Here is a 14,218-nt window from a genome sequence, read left to right as displayed (position 1 = left end):
TCTGTACGTCGTCTTTCTGCTGTAAGCGTGTGCTGTTCACAACGTGCAAGTGTGCTGTAGACAACATGGTTTATTCCTTAGAACAGAGGATTTTTCTGGTGTTGGAATTCCACCGCCTAGAACACAGTGTTGTTGCAACAAGACGAAGTGTTCAAGGGAGGTTTAATGTAACCAAAGGACCGAAAAGCGATACAATAAAGGATCTGTTTGAAAAATTTCAACGGACTGGGAACGTGACGGATGAACGTGCTGGAAAGGTAGGGCGACCGCATACGGCAACCACAGAGGGCAACGCGCAGCTAGTGCAGCAGGTGATCCAACAGCAGCCTCGGGTTTCCGTTCGCCATGTTGCAGCTGCGGTCCAAATGACGCCAACGTCCACGTATCGTCTCATGCGCCAGAGTTTACACCTCTATCCATACAAAATTCAAACGCGGCAACCCCTCAGCGCCGCTACCATTGCTGCACGAGAGACATTCGCTAACGATATAGTGCACAGGATTGATGACGGCGATATGCACGAGGGCAGCATTTGGTTTACTGACGAAGCTTATTTTTACCTGGACGGCTTCGTCAATAAACAGAACTGGCGCATATGGGGAACCGAAAAGCCCCATGTTGCAGTCCCATCGTCCCGGAATCCTCAAAAAGTACTGGTCTGGGCCGCCATTTCTTCCAAAGGAATCATTGGCCCATTTTTCAGATCCGAAACGATTACTGCATCACGCTATCTGGACATTCTTCGTGAATTTGTGGCGGTACAAACTGCCTTAGACGACACTGCGAACACCTCGTGGTTTATGCAAGATGGTGCCCGGCCACATCGCACGGCCGACGTCTTTAATTTCCTGAATGAATATTTCGATGATCGTGTGATTGCTTTGGGGTATCCGAAACATACAGGAGGCGGCGTGGATTGGCCTCCCTATTCGCCAGACATGAACCCCTGTGACTTCTTTCTGTGGGGACACTTGAAAGACCAGGTGTACCGCCAGAATCCAGAAACAATTGAACAGCTGAAGCAGTACATCTCATCTACATGTGAAGCCATTCCGCCAGACACGTTGTCAAAGGTTTCGGGTAATTTCATTCAGAGACTACGCCATATTATTGCTACGCATGGGGGATATGTGGAAAATATCGTACTATAGAGTTTCCCAGACCGCAGCGCCATTTGTTGTTGAAAATTGTAACTACTGTCATTTCGAAAGTTTGTCCGCCTGAAAATGTACTGTTGTCCCAAGCATATTGCAACAAACTGTGTATTTCTATCGCTGCTCGTTTAGTTTTTATTGCCGTTTCAAATATACCGGTCATTTTTGAAACACCCTGTACAAATGGCGCTAGTATCGCGTACACAAGGTATAAAAGGGCAGTGCATTGGCGGAACTGGAACTTGTACTCAGGTGATTCACGTGAAAAGTTTTCTGACGTGATTATGGCACCACATTGGGAATTAACAGATTTTGAACGCGGATGCGGATGCATAGGGCACTCCATTTCGGAAATCGTCGGGGAATTCAACATTTCGAGATCCACAGTGTCAAGAGTGTGCCGAGTACACCAAATTTTAAGCATTCTCTCCCACCACGGACAACGCTGTGGCCAACGGCCTTAGCAGAACGATCGAGAAGTGGAGTTTGCGTAGAAGTGTCAAAGTACTGACAAACAAGCAACACTGCGTAAAATAACCGCAGAAATCAATGTGAGACGTACGACGAACGTACACTTTAGGATAATGCAGTGAGATGTGACGTTAATGGGCTATGGCAGCAGACGAACAACTTGAGTGCCTTTGCCAACAGCAAGACATCGCCTGCAGCCCCTCTCATGGACTTGTGACCATATCGGTTGGATCCTTGACGACTGGAAAACTGTGGCCTGGTAAGACGAGTGCAGATTTCGGATGGTAAGGGCTGATGGTAAGGTTAGAGAGTGGCGCAGACCCCACGCAGCCATGGACCCAAGTTGTAAAAAAGGCATTGTGCAAGCTGATGGTGGCTCTATAATTGTGTGGATTGTGTTTACTTGGATTCGACTGAGTCATCTGGTCCAACTGAACCGATCATTGACTGGAAATGGTGATCTTCGAATAACTGGATATCATTTGCAGCCATTCATGGACTTCATGTATCCAAGAAACGATGTCAAGTCACTGGACCACAATTGTTAGCAATTGGTTTGAAGAACATTGAGCACAATTCGAGCGAATGATTTGGCCACCCTGATCGTCCGACATGAATCTCATCCAACATTTATTCGACATGATCGAGAGGTCAGTTCATGCACCAATTTCTGCACCGGCAACACTTCCACTATTATGGACGGCTATGGAGTCAGCATGGCTCAATATTTCTGCAAGGGATTCCGGAGACTTGAGTTCATGCCACTTAGACTAGCTGAATTAAGCAGGGCAAAAAAGGTGGTCCGGGACGATAGGTATTCCATGATATTTGTCACTTCAATGTAATTCACTTAACGTTGACTGCTTACGTACCCCATGATGAATTCTGTTGACACTACCTTAACAATATCCGTTACCTACTCGCGGCGAGCTGATCTTCGAGACAGGGAGGTGGGCCCACACACTGATCAAATCCGCACGGCGGATTAATGACCGTGGCTGCAGCATCAGCTAACCTGAATGTGGTGTTTAGGCGGTTTCCCACGCTCGTTTCGGGGAATGCTAGGGCTGGTCTTCAATTTCTCATTAGCAACTACGATACACAAACAGTTAAAATACTATCTCACACAAAAGGACGTTTACACATTTCCGGCCACAAAGTTACGGGGGCAGAAAGGGTCGAATTTTTTTGCCTAATTTTTATAGTGACTTAAAATGTTCCTTAGTTTTTTTTAAGATTCACTCATATGAAGAGGACCATATACGTTAAGATATGTTAGAACCGCAATTTACTGCATCCGAGCGCTCGAATATAACCTATGCAATACAGTAGTTACTGACGGGATAGGGATCCCGTTAATTTCTGACAGCATCACAGAGGGAATTTAAGATCAACAGAAATACTATTCACAGCAAGATTTCTCTTCATAACATGATTCGTTTACGATAAACAGTGATAGCGCGTGCTTGTCTCGCATATGTTTAACTTATCATTTAGCTTTGTTTTATATACCAAGTAAAATGCCAGTGCTTGAAAATGACAAACTGTACGGTGATGGCATAGTCGATTACAAGTTTGCTCAATATCAGTATTAAAAGCACAAGTTGTAACTTTAAGTACTAGCATCTGCAGAACTACGTTTCTCCAGTTGGCAACAGCTGTGACATGACTGTATACATATGTAATTACATTATACTTTCTTGTAACTTGAGAGTCTGCGTTTTGCGTATTGTAGTACGTAGGAGTTTCGCGATATATTTTAACTTCGATTTTCGCTGCACGTTTTTATAAGGAATTTTTAGTCGAACTAAAACGACTTATTTCAGAGCCGCCATTTTGTTAAAAACCATTGTTTTCAAATATCCCTACGTACTACGTTACACGATATCATCTGCTTCAAAACAGCTTTTTTGAAAGTTTTGTTTTAGGTTGACAACTGTGGCATTCAGAGCTCCCACCAACCGCCTTCGCCTTTCGTCGATGACGTGGAGTGTCCTCTGGGTGCAAATTTACTTAAAAAAATACGTAATACAACCTTAAGGGTGCACAATAAAGGTTTAAAGTCAGTTTTCTAATTCGTTAGTTATTTTACTCAAAAACAAAATCATGAATATCGGTTCCAAAACCGACCGTCACACCGGTCCATCTCCTTAAATACAATAAAACTGATCAAACTTGAGGACAACATCGACCCCATGTGAGTGAGAAAAGAAAAAAGACGACCTTAATAACATTTCCGTTGCTATGAAAACAGCTTCAGCTTACCTGTCATCAGGTGATAACAGAATACAGCAATGCTTACGTCGACGGAGACGAAATCTGACATCCGTCTCCTGTTCTCCCTTCCATGATAAATGTCATACTTAAGGGTATGGTTTAAGTACGTAATTAGGAACAAAATAGTCATCCTAGATAACTATTACGCAGTACATTTCTAAATTTACTTCGCGATTTTAGTGACTTAAAAAGAAACATTTACTAAATATGGAAAGGATGTTACTAAGGATAGCTCTACACTTGGGCTACATTACGCAATGTCTTTCGGCACATTTACTTTTTTTTCTTTTTTTTTAAAAAAAAAGGGGGGGGATGATGGTGTTCTGTGAACTGAGACATTGTATCTTTACTGTCTTCCCTATTTATCGAATCAGTTAATGTAGGCATACTACAGTACATAATAAAAAAATATCTATAGAGGGACACTACTGCCCCAGCAATACAACAAAATTAAGTTGTTGATTTCAACCAAGAGTGTCGTACTTTTCAAGGTCAGTGCCGGAACTGGTATCCTCTCACATCCTGATATTCCGCATGTAGGAAATAAAAATTATTCTAAATAATGAGCTCCGTAGCTAAAATATCCTGATGCAAGCGTTTCGAGTAGATAGCATTTAGGCGGTTAGCGCGTCAACTTGCTGGTAGATTAAAACTGTGTGCCAGACCGAGATTCGAACTCGGGACCCTTGCCTTTCGCGGGCAAGTGCTCTACCGACGGAGCTACCCAAGCAACCGTTATCTTCAGAAGCTTGGTACTGGTTTACCAGGTTTCAAAATTTTCTTCAGGGAAGTATAATGCCATGACAAATGTACATTTTGTATGTGATTATAGTAACTAATATGGAACTGCGAGTATCTTAAACTTGCACCAACGGCGATTCTTACTGTATTCTTATGGCATACTACCTCTGGGTATCCTTGTCTTCTCGCTTCAGTATGGTGTGTACGTGGGAATTTTTTTTATGTCGGAACCTGTCTTCGTGCCAGGGTACAAATTAAACTAATGCATACTCAGAATTGTCAAAAACAACGTAGTCTAACATTTCCTGTTTTGAGATGACTATGGGCACGTTCGATACACGGAGCTGACGTATGACCCATTTCCCTAATAGCACCAAGGCGGTGGCTCGCCTAGAAGTAAACAACTGACATACGGATCACCAACAGTATCACACGCCCTCACTCTAGATAAAAGACTGCGGAGAGACTTGGTATTTAGCCTAGCACACAAGTGCAAAGTATGGAACTGTAAGACGTTATTGCTCCTCTCCTTACTGCCGAACACATACGTACAAAATTTCTTCCACATCAGCATTCGAACTGGATACCCCCGAATATATCGCAGCCGCACAAGGCTGCGGAACCACCACGGCAACATTTACTGCAGGTGGCCAGTTCCCTGGACGAATACATTGAGCTATCTTGCAGGCACTATGGAGACAAGTTACTAAGAGCGAAAGCATCACAAGTTTTCTCTCTAAACGATGATTCTGTACTACACCGACGCATCATTCCAACCAAAATCACAAATCGCGCTCAGAAAAGCAGAAACTACATTCGACACTGCGCAGCACGATAAGAATAGTTGGGAACGACTCAAATTCTCCAAGCAGCGCTCGAGATAGCCGTATCCATTTACATCACTATTTGTGAAGATGAAGACAAGAACTGCTCAGCGTCTTTCCACCCCTCTTTACTACGGAACTCGCTAATTACAGATTTACCCTTCATTCATCGGTTCTCCCCGACCACCAGCGCTGTCACTGCTGTGCTTTACGGTTCAGATTCTAATTCGGAAATATAATGTGGACGACAATGTATATTGGCACCGAAATATGACAGTCCAAACCACTACGCGGTGCCGTCTTCGACAACACTCTTAGACTCAACTGTTGACAAACCCTGATTCAACTTTATTGAAATGTCTGAAAAGAGGACAATGTGGAAACCTTGTATCCTGCTAATCAGAATGGTACACGAGAAATAATATAGAGAGGAATGTTGGAATAAACAGCACCTGCCACGTATCGTTTCTTCTCGGACTGTGAATAGGAAGCAAACTAGACAACTTTTTCCTAACAAATTAAAACTTTGTGGCGAGCCAGAATTCGAGCCCGGACCCAACGTATCGCTTCTTGTCGGACTGTGAACACAAAGCAGATGAAAAATGGAAAACCGATTTTTAGCAGATTAAAACTTTGTGGCGGGGCAGAATTCGAACCTGAAGCCTTTACTGGAGAACTCTACTGTAGCTGGCTAGGCTAATTCATTACAGTAGCACATCTTTCTAGAGTTAGTCGTACAAGCCCCTACAGAATGGAGTTTAGGAAGTAGAGAAGTATAACAGAAGTGAGGCTGTGAGGACGGGTCACTGACGTGCCTATGTAGCTCAGTTGGTGAGAGAATTGCCCGCGAAATCCAAGTCCCGATCCAAATCTGCTAGGAAGCGAACCATGGGCGTACCCAGCTGCCCCCCCCCCCCCCCCCCCGAAGATATTCGCAGTTTTTTACTAGTTTACTGTCTTATTTAATTATTTAATAAGAAATGCTGCATGTTTTCTCGGATAATACAAGTGCGTTCTTGTATTTAAAATGTTTATTAAAAGCAGTTTTTCACTGGTTTACTGTTTTATTTAATAAGAAGTGCTGTAAGTTGTCTCGAGTCCTTGTTTCCTGAGAGTAGTATGATTCATTCTTGAAATATCCGACAGGCTACTAACAGCGGCAAAAGCAATACTACATCCCGTGCTTTAACTTGACTAGAACTGAAAAAAAAAACCCTCACATGTTGTACAATTGGAAGTATTCTCTGCTATGCACTTGACCGTCATATGCAGACTGTGGATGCAGATATCATTTGCCACTGCGAACAGCGTAACCGCTGCCTTCGCCTAGTGTGATGCAAAGGAGCGTAATCACGGCATACGAAAACATCTGAACCTCACTCTCCACAGAGAAATCAGAGCAGCCGGTAATAGTAACTCGCTCCGTTCACGCAAATATAAAGCAATAGGCCTAAGGTTATTGGCAGTTCTATGTAAAACAGCAGAATATGACAGCTGAGTAGCCGGTGGTCTGTGTTGCACTGGCTGCAAACGAGAGCTTATACGGCAAAGAATGCGTTCGTTGGTGGAATAAGCTAAAATATCTGATAGTTGAGCGATGTCACCTTTAACATTACCATTCAGACGTTTCGTGCGTTGTTGATCACCGCAGAATACATAGTATGATCTACGAACACGACAAATATTATGCCAGCAAACCAAGTACAGTAGATAGGAATCCGAAGACAACTTCATTCAAATAACAGTACGATTAATATCGGTCATTTCGCTCTCACCGTATTTTAACGCACTATAATGGCATTACATTGCGTAGTATGGCCACCGACTACTACATTTTAACCTGTGTACTCCAAACATTTAAAGTTTCATGAAAGAAAGACCTAATATGCTCATCGTTGCCCAAAACATTTACGGCCGCGATCTGTAACCTCATCGGTTTAAATTTGAGCTAGCGTCTTAGTCCTACGTTTAACGCATTGTAAACATGCTGTCAGCAGACGACAATGCGAGAGAAACAGTGATACTGACCTGTTCGGAAGAATTCGCAGCTTCTCTCGTAATTGCCTGCGTTGTGTTATCTTTCGAAGCCTCGGTCTTGTCCAGTTTCAGTGCGTCCTAAACAGAATAAAGAAAGCATTTTTGTGAATCTTGTTAGAACTATTCTATTGTAAATAACAAGAAGCGCGCAATACCAACAGAATCGATAAGAGAACCGAAGCGTGTGCAATATCAACAGAATCAATGAGAGCACCGAAGCGTACGCAATCCCAAATCTTACTACCACGAAACTTACAAGCATCTTTAAGTTGGATACTAGACGCGTGATTACCGGCTACCGTATACATGCATGTGTATAAAACTAATACACAGTACACCCAGGCGCAAATACTCTTACGATGATTAGAACCTTACATTTACCGCGCAGTACATTCTTTACAACCCACACACACAACAATGACTCCAAAATATTTTGGTACCTACTTTATTACCTAGAGGAATTAATCTACATTGACAATATTCACCTGTTTTTCCTTCCACATTTTGAAGACTTCACGATGCTGATGTCTTCTAGTTGGGAATGCTTGCCTAACAAATGGAGAGTCATGAAAGCCGAACACGGGCAAAGAAAGGTCAATTTTATTTTGTTCTGTGTTGAAGTTACATTGTGACGTATTTAAATCTGTTGTTAAACTACGGGGTCCACTGCAAGGAGAGTTGTCTTCATCTTCTTCAGTTACCGGTATCGCTTCAAAATACGCATAGTCGAGTGACTTACTCTGACGTCTGTACTCAGTCGCAAATGACCTAGCAAACGAGCTTCTAAAAGCATTGTTGGGAGCAGTGTCGCCAGATAAATCAAATTCTATTTTCTGACCGTCTCCCATTTTACACAAAATTCGAATGATGCCTTTCGTTCAGTTTCGCGAGTGTCTTCGCACACATATTATTTTGCATTCACACTGTCACTACCATATAATACTACGAAAACACATTTTCGTTCATGGTAAACAATTAACACAACATGCCACTGTTTCAAGCATTAAACACGACTAACACGAGCACATCGCTGCAACATACACAAACTATCGAAGTTGAACTAGCCGGAATACGCCGTCAGGCTTCTGCGCAAGCGCTGTTTGAAAGCCGCAGCTCAGAGAGCTTCACACAAGGCTACACCACTTTCCAGAGTTGTTCAAACGAAAACGTGCCTCACCTTCACGATGATCGACAATATGCGATCTATCGGACAAATGTATTGGGGATTATTTAATTGCATACTACACGGTTTGTCGGATAGACAGCTAATCAGAAACAATTGCATTTAATTAGAGCAATATTTATATGTTAATAAAGTGATGAATCAGATTCATTACGTATTTTTCTCTAATTTTCTTCATATTTATGTTATCTGTCTTTTCATGAATGTCGAATTATTTTACTCGATGTTCATTTCAAATATCAACGGCAATTTACGTAGTTAGACGCACGCGAAAAGAAGGAAAAAGATGGACTGTTACATCGAATATTTTGCTACTGATCGAGGAAATATTTATCCACCCATTCATTCATTCATTCATTCGTTGTTTTCCGTAGATTCCATCAAGAAGGAATGTGGAAGCTAACCTCGTTGTGTGGAATGACTTACGGTAAACATTAGCAAAACACAAGCTAATCATAGAAACTTAATAGGTTTACTGCAGTAATAATAAAATACCACTATGTCTCATTTAATACAAATCAAGCATATGATGGCTAAATTTAATGAAGTAAATTAGAAAGAAAACTACTGCTTGGTAAATAAAAAACTTGCATCCTCCTCCGTTATGCGAAACAGCTGCTATTTATCCGTTATGAGTAAAGTAATATTTATATTCGATACAGTTGATTTCCAGCAGCTGTATCTGTAAATATTGAGTCCAATTTACAGTAGGCTTACATTACCACCCGGGTGGTTTATGAGCATTGCTGCTTGGAATGTAGGTAACAGAACTCTACAATTCTTCGATCTAGATCTTTAGGTAATTTGTACAAAGAGCAGCCGATGAGTTGGGTACTTCAGTTTCTTTTGAGGTGGTAGAGATTCCCAGTTTCGTACTTAATGCTGGAATGGAGCATGTTTAATTCTTCCCATCAGAGTACATACTGTAATTCCATTCTGAACCTTACACTAAGAGGCGAGATGTACATGAAAATAGTTTTAATGTCTTGTATCAAGATTGTGTAAATCACAGTTCAGGTGAAACTGATGTTTACTGTCATCAAAGAAACCATAAAGGAATAAATTTGCTGGCTACTGAGTATAATAATTCTAAGCATCTTATAAAGCCTTCTACGGGATATACCAGCATGGTTATTTACTTCATGCAGTATTCTTACCGCCCATTTTTGCTGAATAAACACTTTATTTACTTTAGATACACTGCCCAGAAGCCAATTTCAGAAGACAAAAAGAGATAAAAATGCAAAATCAGACAGCACTCTTACCTTAGGTCAATAAAATGAGACATATTTCTAAGTGTTGATGTGTTAAACTCTTCCACTGTTGCGCCAGAGCTGAGGAGGATGCAGATGTGTCCTGCAATGCCATTCGGATGAGGTGTTGATCTCTGGGTGATGCGACCCGACCCATCTTGTCATATTCTTCGGCCTTATGTGAACCACTTTGCACACATTCTGCAGCATTCTTTATCCAAGAACTGGGCACAATTTTTTGTTCAAGGGATCTATGATAGATTATAGATAGAAGATGGGCTAACTTAGCCACAAATTCAGTATAATAGCCGGCCGGAGTGGCCGAGTGGTTCTAGGTGCTGCAGTCTGGAACCGCGCGACCGCAATGGTCGCAGGTTCGAATTCTGCCTCAGGCATGGATGTGTGTGATGTCCTTATGTTAGTTAGGTTTAAGTAGTTCTAAGTTCTAGGGGACTGATTACCTCAGCAGTTAAGTCCCATAGTGCTCAGAGCCATTTGAACCATTTTTCAGTATAATATCTGACAGGAATTCCATGGGGCCTGGAGCTTTGATCAGTTTCAACACCTTCAGCTGTTTCTCAACACCACTGGTACTAATACATACTTCAGTCATCTTTTCAGTGATACTAGGATTAAACTGGGGTAATTCTCCTGGGTTGTCATTTGTAAAAGAACATTTGAAAATGGAATTGAGCATTTCAGCTTTTGCTTTGCTATCCTCAATTTCAGTTCCTGTCTCATTCGCTAGGAACTGGGCACTAACTTTGGTGCCACTAACAGCCTTCACATATGATCAGAATTTATTTGGATTTTGTGAAATGTCTGACAACAGTCTCCTAAAGTAGGCATTGAGGACTTCACCCATTGCTTTGTTGATAGCCAAATGCATTTCATTCAGGATATCTCTGTCTATAGCTGTACACTTTGTTTTACACTAATTGTGCAGTAATTTGTTTCTTTAGAAGTTTCTTTACAGTGACTATATACCATGGAGGTTCCATCACATTATGAACTGTTTTACTGGGCGTTTATCTATCCAATGTGTGGTCAACTGTAGTTTTAAACTTGAACCAGAGTTCCTCTACATGCTCATGACCTCTGCAGAAAATTTCAAGTTCCCCACTGAGCTACAACACTAATAATTTTTCATCTAGTTTACGGAACATATATATCTTTCTGTTTGTTTTTAGTTGTCCTTTGTACTTTGGTTATCATTGTTGCCACAACAGCGTCATGGTCACTGATACCAGTTTCGATGTGGACACCCTCAAAGAGGTCAGGACTATTTGTTGCCATTAGATCCAATATATTTCCATCACTTGAGCAGACTTGCAGGATGCCTTAAATATGCATGCACAAACTGTACAGTCAGATCAGTGAGTTTGAAAGAGGGTGCATTATTGGCATGAGAGAATGTGATGTTTCGATCCAGGAAACTGCTGCTCGTGTGGGACAACGTGTTTTGGTACTGTAACAGGTGTGTGCAGAATGGTTCACAGAAGGCTGTAGAACATGACAAGGTAGGTCATGTTGCACCACCCTCTGAGAAGATTGGTGCCTCATCTGAATGCCATTTGAGGACAGATCTCAACAGGGGTGACAGTCCATTGGCCTTCATTACAGCGTGGGTTATGTGCATATTGTCCACTTCTTGACCTATCTTTGATGAATATGCAGAAACCTGCTAGATGGCAATGGTGTATGGAATGCCATCACTGGGAGCAGGAATGGCATCAGACAGTGTTTTCGGAATTGAGGTTCTGTTTGTAAGAAAATGATAGCCACATTATGGTTTGCAGCACAGGGGGAGTGGCAGCATGGCCGAATTCGCACAAGACATAAAACACCAACTCAAGAACTTACGGTGTGGGGAGGCATTGGATACAAACATAAATCAAAACTGGTGCATGTTCAGGGCACGGGGACTAGTGTGACCTACATGAATGACACCGTGCAACCTGTACCCATCTTTCTATACAACACCCCAGACGCCATTTTTCAGCAAGACAATGCATGACAACATGTTGCTGCATGAACATATACCTTCTTGATGTCACAGGATGTCAGCCTTTTGCCCTGGCCTGCCAGATCACCAGACTTGTCGCCAATCGAAAATGTGTGGGATATGGTGAAACGACGAGTGCAGCGCAGTTACCCAATGCCAACAGCCACAGCTGAACTTTGGAACACGGTGAATGCAGCACGGATGGCTATACCACAGGATGCTATTCGCACCTTATGTGTGTTGACGCCACCATGCATGAAACAAGTGATCAGGGCCCATGGCAGACCCTGTGCATATGAGGCAACATGACACATGCTGAACTGAGATTCGTCATTTCTGCAGAACATACTAATTTACATGTCCTACAAATATGAACTTTCTATATCTAGTCTTTCAGGGTGTTCTGATTTTCCTGAACATGAGTGTATCTCTGAACTGAGAGCCCACGTATCACTGCAGTTTTTGATTTGTATGTGTAGCAAGCAGGTGTGAGTTGGTAGTAGTTGTATGATAGCATAGTTGGTTGGAGTCTGGTGTTGTGTAGTTATGATGGAATGAGATGCAACCAGTCATGATGAACTGCATTGAATATTGGTTTCTATATATGTTTTATTCAAATTATGCAGAGTGTTTTGACTGATGTTAAGAAATGAAAGAACCAACATACATTAAAGAAACTGAAGTGAAACTGGAGCTCCTGCTTCATTATTACATTTCACTGTACATTTGTGAAAACTACAACCCATCCCCCTTGTAGGAAACAAGATCATCAAAATAGACAACCTGCCAAAGGAGAATTGAACGTCAGTGAGACCAAAGTTAAATAAGTTATTGTTTTTAACAGCCACTTGATCATTTTCTATTATCACACAAATAGTCGCACTGTTCATAAATGCCCAACCTTGCATATTGTTTGTTGATTGTACCATAATTGAAACCAACATTACAAAGAGGCCTTTTAAAGGGTACAGGACTGTCTTCACATTGAGACTTCTGGTTTTTGTACAATTTCACAGCATCACAATGCCTCACATAAATGTGTCTTTGCTTCCAAGCTGGAAACAATGCAGTCAAACCCCTATCTCTAAACATATGGGGCCCAGCTACGAGGGTAATCCCAAAAATAAGGTCTCCTATTTTTTTATAAGCACGTAGACCTGTTTATTTCTACAGTGGTTTACATCAGTTTACAGCTTGAACATTTAGCTATTTTTTGACATAATCACCATATCTGTCGGTGCATTTTTGTAGACGCTGTGGCAGTTTTTGTATGCCCATGTCATACCAGCTCACCGCCATGCTGCTCAGAAAGTTATGACCCTCTTCTTTCACCTCATAATTGGAGCTGAATCGCTGGGACCACAATTAATGCTGACAGGTACTGTGAGACTGAAGAAACTCAAACGGGCAATTCAGAACCGGAGAAGAGGAATGTTGAGCAAGGGCGTACACATTCTCCATGACAACGCTCGCCCACACATCACTCGGCAAACCGTTGCTCTCCTTCAACAGTTTCAGTAGAACATATTCACCCACCCACCCTATGGTCCTGACTTGGCGCCCAGTGACTATCACCCATTCCCTAGGTTAAAAGAACATATGGCCGGAAAGCAATTCAGCTCCGACGTCAAGGTGAAAGAATAGGTTCATAACTTTATGAACAGCATGGCGGCGAGCTGGTATGACATGGGCATACAAAAACTGCCACAGCGTCTACTAAACTTCATCGACAGAAATGGTTATTATGTCAGAAAATAGCTAAATGTTCAAGCTGTAAACTGATGTAAACCATTGTAGAAATAAACAGGTCTATGTACTTATAAAAAAAAATAGAAGACCTTACTTTTGGGATTACCCTCGTAGCTGGGTTACATGAGATTTCCAGGTTCTCTTTAGCGGTGCATGTTATCAATGGAATTTTGTATGCCAAAGCCATCAGATTACAAGACTTATTGCATTATGGACACATTTTCCAGGAATTTTCTCTATCAAAACTGCTTCTATTTCAAGTGGACCGTCCATGGACATGGTTTGCTATTGCAGAGACTATACTGGCTAGCCAAAATGTCATAAGTGCTTTGAAAGTTTCCACTTTAATAGTTAGTGACTAGAGGACAGCAGAATGTCTCCCCAGTTTTGGAGGCTTTTATGTGAATTAATAGATCCATCCTCATGCTGGATGACACACTTTGGACTATATGGTTAAGTAAACTGCCTCCACAAATACAGACTTCAATGATTTCATGTGAATGTGATATGTGAGAAGACAGATT

At 41.8% G+C, this 14,218-nt stretch overlaps 1 protein-coding gene across 1 annotated transcript in view; it reads right to left on the bottom strand.

Moving 5' to 3' along the window:
- LOC124796144 overlaps positions 1–8,599 on the bottom strand; it is a 399,330-nt gene extending 390,731 nt beyond the window's left edge. The window contains exons 1-2 of the mRNA XM_047260236.1: positions 7,990–8,599; positions 7,496–7,582 (exon numbers count right to left, since the gene is read on the bottom strand). Coding sequence (XP_047116192.1) covers positions 7,496–7,582; positions 7,990–8,352 — 450 coding nt within the window. The 5' untranslated portion in view covers positions 8,353–8,599. The remainder of the gene's footprint in view (positions 1–7,495; positions 7,583–7,989) is intronic.
- Positions 8,600–14,218: the final 5,619 nt, after the last annotated feature.

The sequence above is a fragment of the Schistocerca piceifrons genome, chromosome 4 (genome assembly GCF_021461385.2).
Source record: "Schistocerca piceifrons isolate TAMUIC-IGC-003096 chromosome 4, iqSchPice1.1, whole genome shotgun sequence".
NCBI lineage: Eukaryota > Metazoa > Arthropoda > Insecta > Orthoptera > Acrididae > Schistocerca > Schistocerca piceifrons.
Note: the sequence above shows the minus strand (reverse complement) of the source record. Positions and strands in the feature narration are given on the sequence as shown.